Here is a 24,700-nt window from a genome sequence, read left to right as displayed (position 1 = left end):
AAGGAGGGACAAAATGAAATGTGAATGAAAACATAATTTTTATGTATTTAAAATAATTAAATTGAATTGTTAAATTGTCCCGAGGTGAATTGTCCCACGGCACGTTAGCCATGGTCAGATGGCCACAGAGACTTGGCTATGGTGAATTGTCCCATTCTGAACAAATTACGCTATGACCAACAGTAGCTTTTCGTATAAATGACTTATTCCTGGTCAAAATTCTATTATCAGTTACAATATAAACACAATACAATATCAGTATTGACGCAGCTTTAGTCTGACAAAGTATGGGGCTTGGCTCATACTTTTTGAAGCTCATGGATATGGCTCATGCATATTTGAAGATCCAGGCCAAATAAACCTGCCTTAACATTTATTCATTTAAAGCTAGAGACATGCCGTTGGCAAAGTAAAATAAAAATAGGCACTTGTTCCAGTCATCAACCTTTCCATAATGTGTACTACTTGTGCAATACCTTTAATCCATATGGTTGTCCATGACTCTTTAGGAGAACTGTTCTATTTTTGGCTGTCCTTTTGTCTATCTTCTGTACTATCCTTGTTTGCAAGTCAGACCAAAAGATGTAGTCTTCAAACACACTCACTGAGAAAGGACTATGTATCTCATTCATCTGAAATATCTAAGGGAAAAAATATTGTTAAGAGATGCATCACAGCTCAGGGACTGAGATTTTATTTTCAGACACACTAAAAGATCTGGAAGTTGGACACATTCCCCTAGTTTCGAAGAAGTGTGGCATACAAATCTAATAAATTATTATTATTATTATTATTATTATTATTATTATTATTATTAATTATTTATTTATTTCTGCTACCCAGAAAAGAACAAGATGATGACATTATCAGAATTGACACTTTCCTTTAAAACAGGGGTGTCAAATTCAAGGCCCGGGGGCCGGTTGTGGCCAACAGGATACTTAGATCTGGTCTGTGGGGCTACCCTGGAAACAGTGAAGGATCAGTCCTCGGTGCTTCTGCCAATGAAAATAGGCTCCCAAGCTCCGGTTTGGGCTGCCACGGCCTTCTGCAACCTTTTGCCAGTGAAAACAGGGCTCCGTTGCAAGAGGCCATGACCACCGTCTGCCGCACGAATCCCAGCGACCAGTTAGGTCCTACAGAGTTGGCCTTCTCCGGGTCCCCTCGACTAAACAATGCCATTTGGCGGGACCCAGGGGAAGAGCCTTCTCTGTGGCGGCCCTGACCCTCTGGAACCAACTCTCCCCAGAGATCAGAGTTGCCTCCACCCTCCTTGCCTTTTGTAAGCTCCTTAAAACCCACCTCTGTCGTCAGGCATGGGGGAACTGAGATATTTCCTCCCCCTAGGCTTATAAAATTTATGCATGGTATGTCTGTTTGTATGATTGGTTTCTCAAATAAGGGTTTTTAAAAAAAATTAACTTAAATATTAGATTTGTACATATTGTTTTATTATTGTTGTTAGCCGCCCCGAGTCTATGGAGAGGGGCGGCATACAAATCTAATGAATGAATGAATGAATGAATGAATGAATGAATGACAGCTGAAAACGGAACTCAGGAGCCTGTTTTTGCTGGCAGAGTGCTTGGGCCATCACAGGAGTGACATTGAGCTGGCCACACCCATCCTGGCCTCTCCCACCCCGCCCCGAGGTCAAATACAGCCCCGATACGGCCCTCAATGAAATTGAGTTTGACACCTCTGGTTTAAAACAAAGAACTCAAATAAATTCTTGCCTGCTTCCATAAACGTTATGTACATATAGTTGGCAATACCTTCATATCGCTACCATCCAAAGAGGCTGAGCCAATGGAGTGAAACTTGTCATCAGACCAGAAAATTCTCCAGCTCAAGAAATCAATGGCTAGGCTTGTGGGCCAACCAAGTCCATTATCAATTATCACTTCTTTATTACTTCCCTCCATCCCTGCTTTCTTGATTATGGATTCAACGCCTATTTCACACCAGTACATAAATCTAGGAAAGAGAGGATAATGTGACATATATTTTTAGAATGGAATTCAACTACTATGGCTTACAATGCTTTCTAGAAGAGTTATTGACCACCAAGTTAGATGGCCTTCATTGTACATTTTATTTAGGGTACCAGACAAGAAGACCCACTAGTATTTCAGATGATTTCAATCTAGGGAAACATTAGTATCAGAATTCTTTTGATTAATGTCTCTTCATATAAATCCTACATTCTTTGGAATTTAAAGTTAGATCACCACTCTCTTTTTATCCAATCATGAATCAGATCTACAGTTTCAGCACAATCGTGGCATCATATACCGTGGCTCCCATTAAGCATGGAGCTTGGGGGAGTGTAGACTACTCTGTTAAAGCTTAATACATCTGGGGTCTAAGCCTAACCCTTCAAATGGGCCATTGCATTTGCCTTTAAATAGTATTAGAGCCAAACTAAATAAAAACATTGTTTATTATTTTGCATCTACATCATTTAAAATTTTTGGTAATCTGAGACAAGTTTTCATTTTGAGATTCTATTCCATTCCCAAGCTAAGGGTCATTTCTATCCCATGTGCATATTATACTCCATGTGTTTGTGTGTGTGCACATGTGTATTTCTGCAGCTAAGAGTAAGCAAGGTGACTAACAAAATTAAGGCAAAATTGAAGAGCTTCAAGTAGTGCAACATGGTATTATAGACTCTAATTTAGTCCTCTTACCAATAAAGGAGAAGAGCAAGAAGCTATCTTAATAAAAAATAATGATGATTCAATAAAAAGTCCCAAGAAAGATATTAAAATGTTGTTAAAATTTAAACTTTAAAACATGAAACAATACTAAACCAGACTGCAGAGCAGGGTCAATACATATTAAATTGGCTTGTAGGTTTAAAAGGCTCACTGCAACCTTTATTCAAAGGGAGGGAATGCTGCAACCTTGTGCTAAAAAATACCCTCTTCAGATCAAGCTAATATCCAGCCATTTTGAACCATCTTAAAAATGCATCTTTTCTAGCTCTTAACTAGATAAACAGGAAGGTATGAGGAAAGGCACACTATCAGGCGCTCTGGCTTAGCCACACAGTGCTTCATATGACAAGTTCCAGGGACTCTGCCTGATAGCATACTGGTAGCCAGTGTGTGTCTTCAAAATAGTGTGTTATGCTTGCTAGTCCTATGTGGCAGCCTCTTCCAATCTGTAACAGCATCTTGCTCTCTGGTGAAGCTCAATTCAGGGTTGCCTTGTATACATAGCTCTGTCCTACCCTAGCTCAGTGTTTCCCAACCTTGGCCACTTGAAGATATTTGGACTTCAACTCCCAGAATTCCCCAGCCAGCATTCGCTGGCTGAGGACTTCTGGGAGTTGAAGTCCAGATATCTTCAAGTGGCCAAGGTTGAGAAACACTGCCATAGCTAGTAAATTAGGTGAATCTGAAAAAAGACATAGGGAAAGTTCAAGTCATGCATCTACTCCTTCAGAAGGCTGCAGCCAGTCCCAGGTAGACAATTCCACGTTGTCCACAAAACAATCCTTCGGGATTCAACTTCAGCTGAGTATTTCTCACCTATCCCATCACATTCAAGTGTGGAGAAGCTTCACTTGACTCTGATGTCAAGGGAATGTAAACTGGGCATCATAAGCCTAATGATGAAACCGTTACAGACACTGAATAATCCCAGGAAAAGAGTGGAATCTCCTTATTAAATGAACTGCCAGTATATGTTCATCCAGTGCTTTTATGGGGCACGGCCTAACCTCACCAAGTTCATAAGAGGTCAGTAAGGGGCGTACATAAGTGCACCAGAGTGCCTACTGTCCCCTGCCCTATTGTCTCTCCTGTATCTCATATATCTTCTCTTCTATACCTATATCTTTTCCTGCTATTCTCTCATAGTTATATTTCACTCCTTTATTTTCTCCTCTATTCCCCCTTTAATACATTCTACCTGATTATATCCTCTCTAACCCTCATTGTGTATTATTGTGTACTGGACAAAACAAACAACTGTTACACAGCAGGCCAAATAAATTTGATGATCAGAATATCAAAAGCTGCGAACAATCTTGCCTTTGGTTTTTAAAATTTTGTGTCTACTGTGGTTAATATTTGAATATTTATCACTTTCATGGTTAATTGCCCAGGATCACTTTGTAAAGTGAGTTGGGCAGCATATAAATTTAATAAATAATAAATAAATCAAGCAGAATCAATAGAACTGTACTCCTAGTTTCTTCTCTCTAAAAATATCCATTTGCCTTATCAATTACGATTCAATCGTATACCGTAACTGGACAGACCTGACCACATATCAACATGAGCTCAGACAGTGTTTTCAAGTCATCCCCCACTGAAATATCTTCTCTAAAAAGACAACATTAGCGACTCAATGGACTCATCTATCCATCTTGTTTCTGAGATCTATTCCTAATTCTTTTGAACCATTCCAACAAGCCCAAGCAAAATAGAAAAGGCTTACCTATCCAGTGGGTGGAGAACTAATGACTGTGGTTGCTCCAGATCCTCAAGAACCACTGTATAGACAGGATTTCCCTTCCAAGTGGTATTCAACTATGTAGCCAAGATCTGTCCTGAGATACCATCAGTCCAGTAAAGGTTCCTTCCTAACCAGTCCACTGCTATACTGTCAGATTTGATGCCTGCAATCCAATGTTTGAAATGATAGAAATGAACTGTCTATTGTTAAGATTTACAAACATGTGAATGGGAAATATCAGCCAACATCTCCTATGAAGTCAGTAATTGAAAAGCAAAATTTTATTACAAATTGTTTTTTTAAATAGCCATATAAGGGAAAAGACATCCTGTTCAGAGGGTTTTGTGCAGAATATCTCTGGTTTAAGGCTGAACAGTTACGACTGTTATTGGTAAATTGTTCAGTGTTAATTGTGCTTGAAATCCATCTTCTTAGACAATCCTCAAAAATACTCATAGTTGACCAATAGACACAAAAGGATGCTTTTTTAGGGGTCAGTTCTGCTGTTACTGTCTCTCTCTTAGTGTACACTGGAAGAATCTTTACATTTATAGACTAGAAGCTCATAGAAGCTCAAACTCATTACCGGACTCAATAGTGTCAACCCCTAACCTCCAACATTTCTCCCTTAGACTATCCACGATTGACCTCTCCAGGTTCCTAAGAGGTCAGTAAGGGAAGTAAATAAGTGCACCAGTGTGCCTTTCGTCCCCTGTCCAATTGTCTCTCCTTATCCCATATATCATATATCTTTTCTCCCTTTCATATATCTTCTCCTCTATTTTCATATCTTTATTCGCCTCAATATGTATTGTGTATTGGACAAAATAAATAAAAATAAATAAATAAGCTGCAGATTTCAACCATCATCAACTCTACAGCAAGGGATTGTTGGCCTTCTGAGCAATTGTCCCAAGTGACACATATTATTCCTATGCCATTCATGAGGGACTTTAGTAGGATAACATCATCTGTCATATGGGACTTTGTCAACTTGTATGTTTTCTTCCTGGAGGAACTTGATGAAATCTTTCCTTCAGTCTGTCATCTAAAACTTGCAGGCAGGATTAGGTGTGTGAATCCACCTGGTATTGCTGTTTCTTAAAATTATTTTGTTAAAAGTATCAGTTTAGAAATATGAGCACTCAATTTTTCCTTAGCTTTTTTTCTGTTTAAGTGTAAGTGGATTTGACTTTCACCTTGTCTCGGGTGAACCTGTGAAGCTTCCTAAGCATGTGAGAGTGTGAGTCAGCTTCAACAGTCAAATAGGAGTTCTACCAATAGTTTATTTGACTTGCCAAAGTTACGATTAGTTTTGTCCTAAGCCACTAACTTATTAAAAACTGTCTAAACAACTGAAAATACATCAAGACCCACCTTTTATTAGAATTCCCTTTTCCTTGGTTTGCATATCAATCCAATTAATACTGTCTGCATTGAGATTCATCCAAAAGACAGTCTCGGATACGAAATCGTAGTCAATGGAAAAGATAATGAAGTCATGATCGACTCTCATGACAACATCCTCTTTCATGGTCCTTATTCCGAATACAATTAAGTCAAACTGAACTGCAACTAGCAGTAATGGCTCGGAACCTATGGCAAAGACAAAACTAGTTAATTTTAATATAAATTGCAATCACGTCATGTTTGAAGTTATGTTATTGGATGTTTGTGTATCACTTGACATGTACGTGTAATTATCCCCATTTCCTTATGCTCCCAAATAAAAAGGAATACACAACTCTATACTGTGTCACTTCACCCAGAGAGAGAATGTGTCCAAGTCTTCTTTCTAGGATTTGCGTTCGTGAGTGATCCCACACGGCTGGGTTGCTCTTAGCCCCTTTGAAGACATTGTCTTCATCAGGGACTTTGACAGCATCTACATTTATCTACATTTATTATCTACATTTATCTATGTAACAGCTTTCATATCTCTCAATACATCCCTCCAGCTTAATAGTGTGAAGCCAGAGGGACTTATTTCAAGACTTCTTACCCAGAAGGCAAAGTTTTCTATGTTACATATTTGACTTCACACAAAAAATTACGCATTAAACCCTAAATTTGAATCCTAAAGAGAATCAATGGAAAGCCAATCAGTGGACAGGAATAAACCTACCTATTACTTTACATGTGTGGTTATCGGGCTCCAGTTGATATCCAGGGTGGCATGTGCAGGAGTAACCGCCTTCTGTATTGACACAGGTCTGGCTACATTTATCAACTGCCAACTCTTTGCATTCATTGATGTCTTTGCAAGAGCGCCCATCATTTCTTAAGATGAACCCCTCATTGCAAGCACATTGCTGAAAATTAGAAAACAGGCGTTATTACCTATGTAAAGTTTCACTATTTCTCCTTCTCCTTACTCTGCCCTCCAAGGGTTGCTTCTGGAAACACAGAGTCCAAATACAAATTGAGATTTAATTTGCGCTTAAGTAATAACAACTATTTCTCCTTCTCCTCACTCTGCCCTCCAGGGTTGATTCTCTGGAAACACAGAGTCCAAATACAAATTGAGATTTAATTTGCAAGTATGCGCTTAAGTAATACATTTGAAGGCATTGGGGTTCCCCCCAAAAAAAATTATGTTTCACTAAAGAATTTTTTTTACAAAGTAAAACAATTCACATTTAAAGAAAAAGAAAAGGGGAAAGTAATAACAGAAAATGAAAGAAAAATCAAGAAAGAAAAAACCCCAAAGATATAAAGAGATGGTTTCCGGTTTTCTTTTAAAACACTTGCATTTAGTCTTATTCTCTTGCTCTAAGGAAGGGGGTGTCCAACCTTGGCAACTTCAAGAGCTATTTGTTGGTGGAATTCTGGGAGTTGAAGTCCACAGGTTTTAAAGTTGCCAAGGTTGGATACCCCTGCTGTTCAGAGGTGGGTTCCTACCGGTTCTAATTGGTACTTTAACTTAGTGATGATGTCACAGAACTAATTCTGTTGGTGTCTCCTTGGGTGCCACCATCTTGGATTTTGTTTCTGCACATGCGCAGCAGCTATTTTTTTTTATTGCTGAGGGCGCACGCGTACGGTACAACCCTGAGCGAATTGGCAGCAAAAGGATCCAGAACCCACCCCTGCTGCTGTTAGATTACACTTTCAATCTGCTTCCATTGCTTGATGACTTTTTATGATTTAATAGTAATCATCTCACCAGGATTATCTATCAGCAAGTTCTAATCAAATTATGATTAGGTCATCAACAAGATAATTTAACTCCTGAAGCCTTTCTGGTCTCTTTTTCTACTGCCTCAGATTTTTCCAACCATCTGAGACTTCAACAACTCTTGCCTTTGTACTTCTTGTTCAAAATATTTTATAGTTGGAGTTTAATTACCAACAGTTTCAATGAACAGTCTTATTTTCTTTTATCTAGTTTTATATTAATGGTTCTCACAATGCAGGTTATTCTCAGACATGGGAACCAGAACCAGAGTTTGAAAGTATTACTTCTTTATTCAGCCAATCAAACAATAATGCAGCTTTTACATTACAACTGGGGAAACTATTGCTTTGATTATATATATCTTTGTTGCCAGCAAGATGCCTCTGCATTTTAATACTGTCATAACCCTCTCCCCAAATACTGTATTTTTCAGAGTATAAGGCGTACCCTTTCCCCGCCTAAAAGAGGCTGAAAATTTGGGTGCATGTTATACTCCAAATGTAGCTTTTTGAAGCTTTTTCCCCCCACCCCTAATGAGTTACTAACAATCTTCTTGGCTTGCAGGATTTTTTTCATTCCTACTCTCTCCAAAAAAGTTTTTATTCCAGCCCTAGGTTTTTGTAGGTTTGTTTTCATTGCTACTCCCTCCGAAGATTATTTTTTTCAGCCCTAACCAGGGGATAAAATAATGAGTTGAGGCTGACCAGACTAAGGATGCTAGCCAGATGAATACCTGGTAGGTGGGTTCCCCCCCCCCCCTATTTTCCTCTCTCAAAACTTAAGCTGTGTCTTATACGCCAGTGCATTTTATACGACATTTCCCATTTTTTCATGGTTACAATCACTATCCTTTTGCTATAATAGTAGCAACAAGTCCATATTGTATTATTATTCGAGAATGGCTATCTATTTTTCCTATTTTGAAAGAATTTTAGCATAAAGCTTAGGATAGTGATGGTGAACCTTTGACAGGTAGCACACGGAGCCATATCTGCTGGCACACGAGCCGTTGCCCTAGCTCAGCTCCAAAGTGCATGTGTGTGCTGGCCAGCTGATTTTTGGCTCACCCAGAGGCTCTCGGAGGGCGTTTTTGGCTACCAGAGAGCTTCCAGGGAGAATGGAGGAGGGCGTTTTTACCTTCCTCTGGCTCCAGAGAAACCTTTGGAGCCTGGGGAGGGCAAAACATGAGCCTACTGGGACCACCAGAAGTTGGGAAATGGGCTATTTCTGGCCTCCAGAGGGCCTCCGGGGAACAGGGGAAGCTGTTTTTGCCCTCCACAGGCATTGAATTATGGGTGTGGGCACTCATGCATGCACAATAGTGCACGCCCACACTTTTTTGGCACCCGAGGAAAAAAAGGTTCGCCATCACTGGCCTAGGAGGAAGCAAATCTCCTTAACCCATTTTTTTCCTTCTACAATTCAATTCAATTCAATTTATTAGATTTGTATGCCGCCCCTCTCCGAAGACTTGGGGCGGCTCACAACAGTAATAAAAACAGTATAATAATGGAACAAATCTAATAATAAAATATATAAAAACCTCAACAATTAAAAACCATACAGCACATACACATCAAACATGAAATATAATAAGCCTGGGGGAGATGTCTTAGTTCCCCCATGCCTGGCGATATAGGTGGGTCTTAAGTAACTTGCGAAAGACAAGGAGGGTGGGGGCAGTTCTAATCTCAGGGGGGAGCTGGTTCCAGAGGGCCGGGGCCGCCACAGAGAAGGCTCTTCCCCTGGGGCCCGCCAAACGACATTTTTAGTTGACGGGACCCGAGAAGGCCAACTCTTCAGTTCTTATGTTATCCATTTTTAAGCATCATCCTAAGCATCATCAACATTCTAATGCTGGTCTTCACTTACAGGCCCATGAGGAGACTTGTAACAAATGTGAGCACACAGTTTTTGACATGGCACGGCACAATGGTTGCCTTCATCCATTCCATCTTGGCAGTCGGGTTTCCCATTGCAGACCAAAGTGTAATTGACATAGGTATCACCACACTGAAACTCATAGCTATGGCAGCTCCTGGGCTTACCTGGAAAAGCAAAGAGGACTTCAAGATTCTAGTTTTAGCACAATTATATATAAAATAACCATTGAAATCTAATGAAGCATGAGCCAAATTCAATACGACTTTCCCTTTGATTGATTTGGAATGGGTATGGGGAGAATAATACAAGTCAACAAAGAATTTTGAACTTTGTTGTTTTAGATGTTGATAGAAGCGAGAATGCTCCATGCATAAAAATAGAAAGATATCCTAACTGGAAGAAATGGAAGAAGAATGGCTGGAAACTGATGGAATTAGCAGAGATGGTCAAAACCCTGTAATGTAATATACAACACGTATAAAATTGTAAATAGAAATAAGAATCTTTAAGTTAAAAACAATAGCCTTAGATATGAAAAATATATAATACGACAAGGTGTATTACTGAAATTATATTTGGGGGAGGGTGTTTATGTGAAAAAATTCAATAAAATGTACTTTGAAAACCCCCCAAAAATTTTGACTTTGGGATTTGCTGATTAGACAAGTATGCTCTAGAAAAGGCTAGTCCATATTAAGTATGCAAAAGTAGAAATTTGAGGCTGCAATGTTATATTTTATTCTAGTATGCAGAAAAGAGAAGTTGTCAGTAGCTGTTCCCTTTCCTCTTTAACCTACACTTCTCTCTCTCTTCCCCTTCCCTCTTTGCCCATTGTTTCCATTTCCATTTTTATTTTATACTTTGATAAGTTTAATAAAGTTGTATTTTTTTTAAAAAAGGAGAACATGAGCGCAACAATCTGGCAAGCACAAATGGAAATAAATGGCAACAGCGCATGGTGAGAATGAGGTGCCCCACAATATCCTTAAATTTCAACTCCATAGGACATTAAACTAAAAACATTTAAAGACTAACATAGAACTGCTGTCATTGTAACTTGGCTCTTGTTTTGCAGCACTTCTCTCTGTTAAGCTAATGTCTCCTAAGAAAGACAGATCCCTCCCACCACTTCAAAAAACAAGACTATTGCACCAGCTACCAAGATGGAGAAAGTTTACATACATCCAATCTCATCAGTCCCGTCTCTGCAGTCAAATCAAATCAATCAAATCAAATCAAATCAAATCAAATCAATAAATAAATGTACTTGTTACTAAGGAAAATTCAAATAGAAGCCACTTTGCTGTGCCAGCCTATTAAACAGCTGTAAGAACATTTCATTTGGGAAAATTATTTTGCAATAGTAGTGGGTTCTATTTACCTCTGCTACCAGTTCAGAAACGGGAGCGCAGGGGTAACACTTCTGCGCATTTGCAGAGTGTTTTTTGACGACATTTTGGAGGGTGGGCAGAGCCTCTCACCACTACTACTGGTTTGCCATACTGGGCCCAACCGGTAGCAACCCCGCACTGGTTTGCAGCTACCATTCTCTTTATTATCCAATTGAAAGTAATACCTGTGTAACATCTGTCTGGCCATCCAATAACATGAATGCTGACTCCTTTAATGGAATGCAGGTCTTTCCATCACTTGATAGTACAGATTCAGGCGGGCAATGGCAGCTTCCTTTTTTGCTGGGGCTTAAGAGGCACATATACGAACATCCAACTTCTACACATGGGTTAGGGGCTGGTGCCTGCAGAACTTCATGCATCACCTGAAAGCCAAAATTTCAAGAGTATGAAAATGTTACACCAGGAGTTTCAGGGCATCTCTATTATGCACTTTGTATGTTCCTCCACAAAAATTACTAAAGGAACACAGACTGTGTATACTATGTACAATAAAGTATATTGCACTATTTTCATCCATTGTCTACTTGCATCAGATGGCAAGAGCCAGATAATTTCAAAAAAGCAGTCAATCCACTTTATGACTGTCTGTGTTTTCTTTCATTTGATAGGACTGTTAGATCTGTCTCCAAATCTATAACTGGAATGTGACTATCTTCTTTCTCATCATTCAATCTTCAGAGCCATATATCATCAAAGGAAAAAAAACCATTGATAACAAAGATTAAAAAATAAAAAGGCCAAGCAATGTCATTCAAATATTATCGCCGGCTGACTTACCGGCACCACGGCGCTTTTGCGGAAGGGCCGGGCAGACTCGGACCCTTCCTATGGCGGCCGCCATCTTGTTTTCGGCCGAAATCTCGCGAGGCGAGATTTCGGCCGGGAATGCTTTGCCCACGTGGCTGGGCATGACGTTGGGTCCGGGCGGGGCCTGCTGGCCCTATTTAAGGGCAGCAGGCCTTGAAGCAGGCCTTTTCGCCCCGGACCCAGCTCACGAGCAGACACTCGGCTGTCTGCTCTTGGAGCCTTTCGGCGGCCGCGTGGAGGCGGCCGTCATTTCGGGCCTCGTTAGAGGCTTGGGGCACTGCTCGTCGCTAGCAGCGCGCTTCGCCCATCCGAGGCTGGCGGTCTGCCCATCTTCCAGGAGTCTTGGGCAGCAACGGGCTGGCGGCAGGAGTCCCGCGTGAGGCCCCCACCCCCACCCCACTCGGTAAAAGGCGGCCGCGTGTTGCGGTCGCCATTTTGAGAGCGTCATCGGAGGCTCGGGGAACGGTTTGGGGGCTTCGGGTCCGGCGGGAAGGCCGTTTGGCTGCTCCCCCCCCTATTTTGGGGGGGGATCCTTCTGGTAGCCCCCTTGGGGAAGTGGGGGGCTAGGGTGGGGGGTTCGCGTGTGCGGCCCCTCCCGGTTCGTGGCCCTCGAAAAACAATAAAAATAAAATACAGCATAAAATAAAAACGGAGGACGGTTGGGCCCTTGGCGGTAGCTTCATGCTGCTGCGCTGCCTGTTTGGGCAGAGGCCTTTTGCTGCCCTCTTGGGGCCTGGGTGGCCCCAGTTCCCTCAGGTGTAAATTAAGAACCATGGTGTACACAAGCACATATTAATCATACTCCTAATGAGACTGATGATGGTTGGAATGATGTCATATATTTGTAGGGAAGCATGGACATATAACGGCAGGGAAAGACCTATTGGTCCCTCTAGTCTGCCCTTGTTCTGTTTCTGTATTTTGTCTTGGGATGGATGTATGTTTGTCCCAGGCATGTTTGAAAGCTGTTGCTGTGGATTCATCTACTGGGTCTGCGGGAAGTTTGTTCCAGGCCTTTACTATTTCAGTAAATCATGGCCAAACTTCATTACAGCTATTATCTAACTTAATCAGGCCAGAAAAATATTAACAAGGGAGATCAGAGCAGCAAAAAGGAACTACTCTGAATATATCCTAAGATTTTTATTAATATTGCTTCTTCATTGCTTATTTGACCCCTATGACAATCATTGAGTGTTGTGCCACACGATTCTTGACAAATGTATATTTTATTTTATGTACGTTGAGAGCATGTGCACCAAGACACATTCCTTGTGTGTCCAATCACACTTGGCCAAGAAAATTCTATTCTATTCTATTCTATTCTATTCTATTCTATTCTATTCTATTCTATTCTAATTGTTTAAATATGGTTGCCACTCGGTCCCAGTTTCTTAGGGGTTTTTCGGGGGGGTGGGGGACTCCTACCAGGTTTGCCCCCTTCCCCCCCCCCTGGCTCCTAGTGCGGGAGCACAGGCCCCTGGGGCAGCTTTTGCCAGGGCCTGGTGTGTTGGGGGCGGGGGGTTTGACCCCGCCAACCCAGGCCAGAGGGCCTCCGCCCCTTTTGACGGTTACCCGTCGGGGCCAGGGAGATTGGACAAGGGGGCCACCACAGGGTGGGACCCGTTCGCTGCATTGTCATGGGCTTGCGGCAGAGGGACTTGTTTCCCCCCTTTTTGTATGTATAGCCATGCGTGCGGGAAGGCGGGGCTCCCATGCCGCTGCAATGTACCCCTGCCCCTGAAAGGGGACGGTTAGGAGGGGAAGGGGTCCAGGGTACAAGCCCCACCTACGGGGGGGGGGGAAACTGGGCCCAGCCCATTTAGTTATAACAACAACTACAACAACAACAATGGGGTTGGTTGAGGGACGACCACCCCCGCTCGAGAGCGGCCGCTCTCTTGCTAGGTTTCTCTAAGGGATTCGGGATCCCTTACATGGGGGGTTCGAGCAAGCCTTTGGGTTCAACAACCTCCGGTTGGTTGTGGGACATAACGGCTTGTTCGGTCCGGGATAGCATAAGAGGTGGCCATGGGGAGGGGCCTTGGGCCCTTCCCGGAGCCGCCCTTCCCGAATCTTGGGGTCTCCCCATTCAGGGTGGTCCCCTGACAGGTAAAGGGTGATGAATCTAGGTTGATTCACCACTTGTTTTTTCTTAAAAGGGAGTCAGTGAAGGATTTCGTTCCTGACGAACTTTGTTTGGCCGGCTTCGCATCCTTTGAGGCGGTCGTGGCCATGGTAATGCAGGGTGGGGATGGAGCCCTTATGGATAAATGCGACTTTAAGTCAGCATCCCGGCTCTTCCCTATGCACCCGGACGGCTTCGCGCTGTTGGGCTTCCATTTCATAGGTGTTTTTAAGTGATCGGGGTTTTACCCACGGGTGGCTCCCTCTCATGCTTTCTTTTTGGAGAGCTCGAGCACCTTCTTGGAGTGGGCGCTCAAGAGGCGCAGCGGCCCGGGCTCGGCGTTCACTACCTTGAGGGTTTCTTGGTGGCGGGGACTGCGCGTGCAGAGCACTGCTTTGCTCCAATGCGGGTCTTCGAAGCCCTTTGCGCTCTGTTGGGGGTGCCTTTAGCCTCTACAGGGACCGAGGGCCCCGCCACCGGGATTACCTTCCTCGGTATTGAATTGGACTCAGAGGTGCAATCTTCTAGTTTGCCCCTGGTCAAGTTGGCACAAATCAGGGATCACCTTGGTACGGTTCTGGGGCTGCGGGAAGGTCACTCTTCGGCAGCTCCGGGACCTAGCTGGGATACTTCATTTTGCCCGCCGGGTCGTGGTGCCGGGCAGGGTTTTTCTAGGTGGTTATGTACTGCGATGAAGGGGCTCTGTTTGCCCCATTATCGTACCCGCTTATGTGCAGGGGTCAGGGCTGACCTCTGCGTGTGGCGGAGTTCTTAAAACGCTTTGATGGGTTGTCTTTTTGGAAGCAAGAGCTTCTTTTGGAAGCTGATTTGCAGTTGTGTTCTGGTACGGCATGTACTCGCGCTTTGGGTTGTGTTGGGTGACCAGTGGGCTGGTCTGCGTGGCCTCCTGAATGGGGGCCTCTTCTTTGGTTAGGGATTTGACCCTTTTGGTAGCTCTCCCCCTTGATAGTGGCTCTAGAGCTTTGGGGTGAGCGGTTTGGGGGGCAGGACTGTGCATTTTGGTGTGACAGCCTAGTGGTTGTCCGTGTTGTGAACGCCCTGTCCTCCAAGAGGGACAGGGTCATGCGGCTTGTCCGCCAATTTTTTTTTTTTTTGGGCACAGGTCCTTGTCCCTGACCACACTGTTTTTAGCTAGGCATGTCCCCGGGTTAGATAACGGGGTTGTGACGCCTTGTCCCATGGTCAGTTGTCCTGGTTTCGGACCCTGGCCCTGCGGGCACGGATGTCACCAGGGGCTTTTCCTGTCCACCTAGGGGCCGGGGGGCTACTGTGCAGTAAAGAGTCGAGGCTTACTGGGCTGCGGCACTCTTGGGAGTGTCTGGCACCCAGGGGGGGGCTTCGCAGCGGGCAGGTGAACTGTTTGGGATGGCAGGCAGTACACGGGTTACCCCTATAGCTGGCCTGCCCCAGTTGTGTACCTGGCCATATTGGTGTCCAGCTTAGGCAGCGTGGCCTTTCGGTTGGACTATTAGGTCCAGGTTGGCCGGCTTCGCCTTGTTTAAGGCGGGGGCGGGGTTATTGGTTTTATGGCGTCTTCCGCAGTGTGACAGTGCGGGAAAGTTGGGCCGGGGCCGCATTGCGGGCCGCCGGGTCAATTTGGTGCCTTCCATCTCATTACTTCAGTAGGTGGGCGCTAGTATGTAGGGTTTGGCCAGGCCAGGTATGGATCCCGCCATTCGGGAACGCTCGTTCTCGAGAGGCGCTGCCACTAGTGCGGTAACGGCCTCTCGATACGGAGGATTCGGGAAGTCGCCCGCCGGCGGTCAACGGCCTGTTTTAGGGTACGAACGGCCTGTTGAGGGTCCGGGTAAGATCTTAGGCCAGGTTCCTCCTTTGGTCCCCTTCTATTCAACCCCGCCAGGACGCGACCGACGGTGTTGCTTGGGGTCAGAGCGCTCCGAGACCACTCAGCAACAAGTTACCATCGGGGTGGGGACCCTGCCGTCGTGGCGGCTGGGTCCTGGCTGTCTGGCTGGGGAGACGGGGTGTGCGGTGGGACGGGCGTTTCCACCGCTATTGCTGGGAGGGCGGCATCCCATTGCTGCGCCCAGGTGGTCCTGGGAGGGCGGCATCCCATTGCTGCGCCCAGGAGGTGCTGGGAGGGTGACATCACGTTGCTGCGCCCAGTTGGTCCTGGGAGGGCGGCATCCCATTGCTGCGCCCAGGTGGTGTCGGGGGGGCGGCATCCCATTGCTGCGCCCAGTGGGGCTGGGAGGGCGGCATCCCATTGCTGCGCCCAGTCGGTGGCCAGGGGCGGCATCCCATCGTTGCGCTCAGAGGTGTGCTGGGAGGGCGGCATCCCATTGCTGCGCCCAGTTGGTGCTGGGAGGGCGGCATCCCATTGCTGCGCCCAGTTGGGACTGGGAGGGCGGCATCCCATTGCTGCGCCCAGTCGGTGCCGGGGGTCGGCATCCCATTGCTGCGCCTGGATGTGTGCTGGGAGGGCGGCATTCCATTGCTGCGCCCAGTTAGTGCTGGGAGGGCGGCATCTCATTGCTGCGCCCAGTTTGTGCCGGGGGCGGCATTCCATTGCTGTGCCTGGATGTGTGCTGGGAGGGCGGCATCCCATTGCTGCGCCCAGTTGGTGCTGGGAGGGCGGCATCCCATTGCTGCGCCCAGATGGTACTGGGAGGGCTGCATCCCATTGCGGCGCCCAGGTGGTGGGCCTTGCACCGTGGTGGCAAGGACCGGTGTGGGCCTGGGGGTCGTTTTCGATCTGCCAGGTTCGCGAAGCCTGCGGGGGCTTCGCACTGTGCGGCCCTCCACGCAGGTGGTGTGGTCGAGATCCTCTTGGGGGATCGCTGGTGGGACGCCATTTTCCCTTAGGGCCCTTCACCGGGTTAGACGGGGAGTTAAGGCCCGGGTACGGTAGTCAGAAAGTTAGGCGGGGTGGTTGTGGCCCATCCCCGCATCACCATAGATCAGCTGTGGCTTTACCTGGCTGCTGGTCTTCCTCTGTCAGAACTGAGGAACACCATTTTCCCTATTGGACCTGCAGTGTCTCTGCGTGAGCTGGCGCAGATAGAGGGGGGAGTCGGGGGGCCAAGATAGAGATCTGACCCCCGCTCCGTGGCAGGTTAGGGGCGGAAATCTGGGTGGTGGTTCAGCAACTGCGCGTTCTCCCTTGGGCATCTTTGGGGATGATTGACAGGTTCTCTCCAAGCCCATGGTGGGTGCTACCTGCGCACTTGGGGGGAACCTGTCTTTGGGTCCCGCTATTGAAGTCCCAGGGTAGGGGTGAGCCGGCGGGACCCCCCTCATGCGAGTGCATGGCAGGGTCTCAGGTGAGGGAGAGGTCCCTCACCTGGACCAGCATCGACTACGCCCTTAGTTGCCCAGGAATGTTGACCTTTTACGTCATTTCCGCCCCGGAAGTGTTTGTTTGACCCTGCAGGTCCACTGTTTCCGGGTCATAGTTGAGTATGTTGATTATGCAAATTTATGCTAATTCGTGCTAATTTAATTAATAAATTATGCAAATTTATTATAATAAAATGACCCAAGTTTAAATCCAGCTCTGGTGTCCGAGTCGTTACTCCGTCTCTTCTGCAATAGTATTCTTCACGATTGCCATAGTCTTTTTTCCTACCATCTTTATGAGTCCAAGAAAACTAAACAGTGTTATCACCTTCACTTCTCTGCCATCAAGTGTATGGTCACTATAAGCATACTGGTTGACGTTACCCTTGTTTTCTTAATGTTCAATACCAATCAACATTATTTTTTCATTTATCCCATATGAAGGTAGATTGAGCAAAAGAAATAAACCAGTTCTATTAATAGAGGAGAAATTTCTGAAATAAGAAAAGTTTGACCGAAATAACGTAAGATTTATGAAAGATCCTGTTAGTTTTAGAACTACAGGTAAGTTCTCGGACTTGCGACTACAATTTAGTCCAAAATTTCTGTTGCTAACTCAGATATTTGTCAAGGGAATTCTGCCCCATTTTATGAAGTTTCTTATTCTACCATATAAAACTTATTTTAATAAGCCAAGATTGTTGCAAAAATACCTAAATTTGAAATTATTGCAATAGTCCTCGGAAAGGGGCGGCATACAAATCTAATAAATTATTATTATTATTATTATTATTATTATTATTATTATTATTATTATTATTATTTAGGGAAACTAGCTTAGCTCAGTGAGGGACTTCTGCTGGAATGAAGAAGAAGAAGGAGGGACAAAATGAAATGTGAATGAAAACATAATTTTTATGTATTTAAAATAATTAAATTGAATTGTTAAATTGTCCCGAGGTGAATTGTTCCACGGCACGTTAGCCATGGTCAGATGGCCACAGAGACTTGGCTATGGTGAATTGTCCCATTCTGAACAAATTACGCTATGACCAACAGTAGCTTTTCGTATAAATGACTTATTCCTGGTCAAAATTCTATTATCAGTTACAATATAAACACAATACAATATCAGTATTGACGCAGCTTTAGTCTGACAAAGTATGGGGCTTGGCTCATACTTTTTGAAGCTCATGGATATGGCTCATGCATATTTGAAGATCCAGGCCAAATAAACCTGCCTTAACATTTATTCATTTAAAGCTAGAGACATGCCGTTGGCAAAGTAAAATAAAAATAGGCACTTGTTCCAGTCATCAACCTTTCCATAATGTGTACTACTTGTGCAATACCTTTAATCCATATGGTTGTCCATGACTCTTTAGGAGAACTGTTCTATTTTTGGCTGTCCTTTTGTCTATCTTCTGTACTATCCTTGTTTGCAAGTCAGACCAAAAGATGTAGTCTTCAAACACACTCACTGAGAAAGGACTATGTATCTCATTCATCTGAAATATCTAAGGGAAAAAATATTGTTAAGAGATGCATCACAGCTCAGGGACTGAGATTTTATTTTCAGACACACTAAAAGATCTGGAAGTTGGACACATTCCCCTAGTTTCAAAGAAGTGTGGCATACAAATCTAATAAATTATTATTATTATTATTATTATTATTATTATTATTATTATTATTATTATTATTTATTTATTTATTTCTGCTACCCAGAAAAGAACAAGATGATGACATTATCAGAATTGACACTTTCCTTTAAAACAGGGGTGTCAAATTCAAGGCCCGGGGGCCGGATGTGGCCAACAGGATACTTAGATCTGGTCTGTGGGGCTACCCTGGAAACAGTGAAGGATCAGTCCTCGGTGCTTCTGCCAATGAAAATAGGCTCCCAAGCTCCGGTTTGGGCTGCCACGGCCTTCTGCAACCTTTTGCCAGTGAAAACAGGGCTCCGTTGCAAGAGGCCATGACCACCGTCTGCCGCACGAATCCCAGCGACCAGTTAGGTCCCACAGAGTTGGCCTTCTCCGGGTCCCCTCGACTAAACAATGCCATTTGGCGGGACCCAGGGGAAGAGCCTTCTCTGTGGCGGCCCTGACCCTCTGGAACCAACTCTCCCCAGAGATCAGAGTTGCCTCCACCCTCCTTGCCTTTCGTAAGCTCCTTAAAACCCACCTCTGTCGTCAGGCATGGGGGAACTGAGATATTTCCTCCCCCTAGGCTTATAAAATTTATGCATGGTATGTCTGTTTGTATGATTGGTTTCTCAAATAAGGGTTTTTTAAAAAAATTAACTTAAATATTAGATTTGTACATATTGTTTTATTATTGTTGTTAGCCGCCCCGAGTCTATGGAGAGGGGCGGCATACAAATCTAATGAATAAATGAATGAATGAATGAATGAATGAATGAATGAATGAATGAATGAATGACAGCTGAAAACGGAACTCAGGAGCCTGTTTTTGCTGGCAGAGTGCTTGGGCCATCACAGGAGTGACATTGAGCTGGCCACACCCATCCTGGCCTCTCCCACCCCGCCCCGAGGTCAAATACAGCCCCGATACGGCCCTCAATGAAATTGAGTTTGACACCTCTGGTTTAAAACAAAGAACTCAAATAAATTCTTGCCTGCTTCCATAAACGTTATGTACATATAGTTGGCAATACCTTCATATCGCTACCATCCAAAGAGGCTGAGCCAATGGAGTGAAACTTGTCATCAGACCAGAAAATTCTCCAGCTCAAGAAATCAATGGCTAGGCTTGTGGGCCAACCAAGTCCATTATCAATTATCACTTCTTTATTACTTCCCTCCATCCCTGCTTTCTTGATTATGGATTCAACGCCTATTTCACACCAGTACATAAATCTAGGAAAGAGAGGATAATGTGACATATATTTTTAGAATGGAATTCAACTACTATGGCTTACAATGCTTTCTAGAAGAGTTATTGACCACCAAGTTAGATGGCCTTCATTGTACATTTTATTTAGGGTACCAGACAAGAAGACCCACTAGTATTTCAGATGATTTCAATCTAGGGAAACATTAGTATCAGAATTCTTTTGATTAATGTCTCTTCATATAAATCCTACATTCTTTGGAATTTAAAGTTAGATCACCACTCTCTTTTTATCCAATCATGAATCAGATCTACAGTTTCAGCACAATCGTGGCATCATATACCGTGGCTCCCATTAAGCATGGAGCTTGGGGGAGTGTAGACTACTCTGTTAAAGCTTAATACATCTGGGGTCTAAGCCTAACCCTTCAAATGGGCCATTGCATTTGCCTTTAAATAGTATTAGAGCCAAACTAAATAAAAACATTGTTAATTATTTTGCATCTACATCATTTAAAATTTTTGGTAATCTGAGACAAGTTTTCATTTTGAGATTCTATTCCATTCCCAAGCTAAGGGTCATTTCTATCCCATGTGCATATTATACTCCATGTGTTTGTGTGTGTGCACATGTGTATTTCTGCAGCTAAGAGTAAGCAAGGTGACTAACAAAATTAAGGCAAAATTGAAGAGCTTCAAGTAGTGCAACATGGTATTATAGACTCTAATTTAGTCCTCTTACCAATAAAGGAGAAGAGCAAGAAGCTATCTTAATAAAAAATAATGATGATTCAATAAAAAGTCCCAAGAAAGATATTAAAATGTTGTTAAAATTTAAACTTTAAAACATGAAACAATACTAAACCAGACTGCAGAGCAGGGTCAATACATATTAAATTGGCTTGTAGGTTTAAAAGGCTCACTGCAACCTTTATTCAAAGGGAGGGAATGCTGCAACCTTGTGCTAAAAAATACCCTCTTCAGATCAAGCTAATATCCAGCCATTTTGAACCATCTTAAAAATGCATCTTTTCTAGCTCTTAACTAGATAAACAGGAAGGTATGAGGAAAGGCACACTATCAGGCGCTCTGGCTTAGCCACACAGTGCTTCATATGACAAGTTCCAGGGACTCTGCCTGATAGCATACTGGTAGCCAGTGTGTGTCTTCAAAATAGTGTGTTATGCTTGCTAGTCCTATGTGGCAGCCTCTTCCAATCTGTAACAGCATCTTGCTCTCTGGTGAAGCTCAATTCAGGGTTGCCTTGTATACATAGCTCTGTCCTACCCTAGCTCAGTGTTTCCCAACCTTGGCCACTTGAAGATATTTGGACTTCAACTCCCAGAATTCCCCAGCCAGCATTCGCTGGCTGGGGACTTCTGGGAGTTGAAGTCCAGATATCTTCAAGTGGCCAAGGTTGAGAAACACTGCCATAGCTAGTAAATTAGGTGAATCTGAAAAAAGACATAGGGAAAGTTCAAGTCATGCATCTACTCCTTCAGAAGGCTGCAGCCAGTCCCAGGTAGACAATTCCACGTTGTCCACAAAACAATCCTTCGGGATTCAACTTCAGCTGAGTATTTCTCACCTATCCCATCACATTCAAGTGTGGAGAAGCTTCACTTGACTCTGATGTCAAGGGAATGTAAACTGGGCATCATAAGCCTAATGATGAAACCGTTACAGACACTGAATAATCCCAGGAAAAGAGTGGAATCTCCTTATTAAATGAACTGCCAGTATATGTTCATCCAGTGCTTTTATGGGGCACGGCCTAACCTCACCAAGTTCATAAGAGGTCAGTAAGGGGCGTACATAAGTGCACCAGAGTGCCTACTGTCCCCTGCCCTATTGTCTCTCCTGTATCTCATATATCTTCTCTTCTATACCTATATCTTTTCCTGCTATTCTCTCATAGTTATATTTCACTCCTTTATTTTCTCCTCTATTCCCCCTTTAATACATTCTACCTGATTATATCCTCTCTAACCCTCATTGTGTATTATTGTGTACTGGACAAAACAAACAACTGTTACACAGCAGGCCAAATAAATTTGATGATCAGAATATCAAAAGCTGCGAACAATCTTGCCTTTGGTTTTTAAAATTTTGTGTCTACTGTGGTTAATATTTGAATATTTATCACTTTCATGGTTAATTGCCCAGGATCACTTTGTAAAGTGAGTTGGGCAGCATATAAATTTAATAAATAATAAATAAATCAAGCAGAATCAATAGAACTGTACTCCTAGTTTCTTCTCTCTAAAAATATCCATTTGCCTTATCAATTACGATTCAATCGTATACCGTAACTGGACAGACCTGACCACATATCAACATGAGCTCAGACAGTGTTTTCAAGTCATCCCCCACTGAAATATCTTCTCTAAAAAGACAACATTAGCGACTCAATGGACTCATCTATCCATCTTGTTTCTGAGATCTATTCCTAATTCTTTTGAACCATTCCAACAAGCCCAAGCAAAATAGAAAAGGCTTACCTATCCAGTGGGTGGAGAACTAATGACTGTGGTTGCTCCAGATCCTCAAGAACCACTGTATAGACAGGATTTCCCTTCCAAGTGGTATTCAACTATGTAGCCAAGATCTGTCCTGAGATACCATCAGTCCAGTAAAGGTTCCTTCCTAACCAGTCCACTGCTATACTGTCAGATTTGATGCCTGCAATCCAATGTTTGAAATGATAGAAATGAACTGTCTATTGTTAAGATTTACAAACATGTGAATGGGAAATATCAGCCAACATCTCCTATGAAGTCAGTAATTGAAAAGCAAAATTTTATTACAAATTGTTTTTTTAAATAGCCATATAAGGGAAAAGACATCCTGTTCAGAGGGTTTTGTGCAGAATATCTCTGGTTTAAGGCTGAACAGTTACGACTGTTATTGGTAAATTGTTCAGTGTTAATTGTGCTTGAAATCCATCTTCTTAGACAATCCTCAAAAATACTCATAGTTGACCAATAGACACAAAAGGATGCTTTTTTAGGGGTCAGTTCTGCTGTTACTGTCTCTCTCTTAGTGTACACTGGAAGAATCTTTACATTTATAGACTAGAAGCTCATAGAAGCTCAAACTCATTACCGGACTCAATAGTGTCAACCCCTAACCCCCAACATTTCTCCCTTAGACTATCCACGATTGACCTCTCCAGGTTCCTAAGAGGTCAGTAAGGGAAGTAAATAAGTGCACCAGTGTGCCTTTCGTCCCCTGTCCAATTGTCTCTCCTTATCCCATATATCATATATCTTTTCTCCCTTTCATATATCTTCTCCTCTATTTTCATATCTTTTCTTTATATATAATACTTCATGTCTATTCGCCTCAATATGTATTGTGTATTGGACAAAATAAATAAAAATAAATAAATAAGCTGCAGATTTCAACCATCATCAACTCTACAGCAAGGGATTGTTGGCCTTCTGAGCAATTGTCCCAAGTGACACATATTATTCCTATGCCATTCATGAGGGACTTTAGTAGGATAACATCATCTGTCATATGGGACTTTGTCAACTTGTATGTTTTCTTCCTGGAGGAACTTGATGAAATCTTTCCTTCAGTCTGTCATCTAAAACTTGCAGGCAGGATTAGGTGTGTGAATCCACCTGGTATTGCTGTTTCTTAAAATTATTTTGTTAAAAGTATCAGTTTAGAAATATGAGCACTCAATTTTTCCTTAGCTTTTTTTCTTTTTAAATATAAGTGGATTTGACTTTCACCTTGTCTCGGGTGAACCTGTGAAGCTTCCTAAGCATGTGAGAGTGTGAGTCAGCTTCAACAGTCAAATAGGAGTTCTACCAATAGTTTATTTGACTTGCCAAAGTTACGATTAGTTTTGTCCTAAGCCACTAACTTATTAAAAACTGTCTAAACAACTGAAAATATATCAAGACCCACCTTTTATTAGAATTCCCTTTTCCTTGGTTTGCATATCAATCCAATTAATACTGTCTGCATTGAGATTCATCCAAAAGACAGTCTCGGATACGAAATCGTAGTCAATGGAAAAGATAATGAAGTCATGATCGACTCTCATGACAACATCCTCTTTCATGGTCCTTATTCCGAATACAATTAAGTCAAACTGAACTGCAACTAGCAGTAATGGCTCGGAACCTATGGCAAAGACAAAACTAGTTAATTTTAATATAAATTGCAATCACGTCATGTTTGAAGTTATGTTATTGGATGTTTGTGTATCACTTGACATGTACGTGTAATTATCCCCATTTCCTTATGCTCCCAAATAAAAAGGAATACACAACTCTATACTGTGTCACTTCACCCAGAGAGAGAATGTGTCCAAGTCTTCTTTCTAGGATTTGCGTTCGTGAGTGATCCCACACGGCTGGGTTGCTCTTAGCCCCTTTGAAGACATTGTCTTCATCAGGGACTTTGACAGCATCTACATTTATCTACATTTATTATCTACATTTATCTATGTAACAGCTTTCATATCTCTCAATACATCCCTCCAGCTTAATAGTGTGAAGCCAGAGTGACTTATTTCAAGACTTCTTACCCAGAAGGCAAAGTTTTCTATGTTACATATTTGACTTCACACAAAAAATTACGCATTAAACCCTAAATTTGAATCCTAAAGAGAATCAATGGAAA

General features: G+C 43.2%; 1 protein-coding gene and 1 long non-coding RNA gene across 2 annotated transcripts; both read right to left on the bottom strand.

Annotated features, from left to right (window-relative positions):
• Positions 1–456: 456 nt before the first annotated feature.
• LOC139156098 (uncharacterized) lies at positions 457–4,655 on the bottom strand. Its single transcript, XR_011557225.1, has 3 exons — positions 4,453–4,655; positions 1,776–1,977; positions 457–641 (listed from the first exon to the last, which is right to left on the bottom strand). It is a non-coding gene; the product is annotated as an uncharacterized lncRNA (long non-coding RNA).
• A 2,012-nt stretch (positions 4,656–6,667) lies between these two features.
• On the bottom strand, positions 6,668–22,770 carry LOC139156101 (low-density lipoprotein receptor-related protein 8-like). The gene is made up of 6 exons (XM_070731416.1): positions 22,561–22,770; positions 19,884–20,085; positions 18,556–18,720; positions 11,109–11,309; positions 9,521–9,696; positions 6,668–6,782 (listed from the first exon to the last, which is right to left on the bottom strand). The coding sequence occupies exons 2-6, from the start codon at positions 20,079–20,081 to the stop codon at positions 6,752–6,754; spliced, it is 771 nt and encodes a 256-aa protein (XP_070587517.1). The 5' UTR covers positions 20,082–20,085; positions 22,561–22,770; the 3' UTR covers positions 6,668–6,751.
• Between the last annotated feature and the right edge of the window lie 1,930 nt (positions 22,771–24,700).

Source organism: Erythrolamprus reginae, unplaced genomic scaffold (assembly GCF_031021105.1).
Source record: "Erythrolamprus reginae isolate rEryReg1 unplaced genomic scaffold, rEryReg1.hap1 scaffold_276, whole genome shotgun sequence".
NCBI lineage: Eukaryota > Metazoa > Chordata > Lepidosauria > Squamata > Dipsadidae > Erythrolamprus > Erythrolamprus reginae.
The sequence above is the reverse complement of the archived record's forward strand: the minus strand, read 5'-3'. Positions and strand labels throughout refer to the sequence as shown.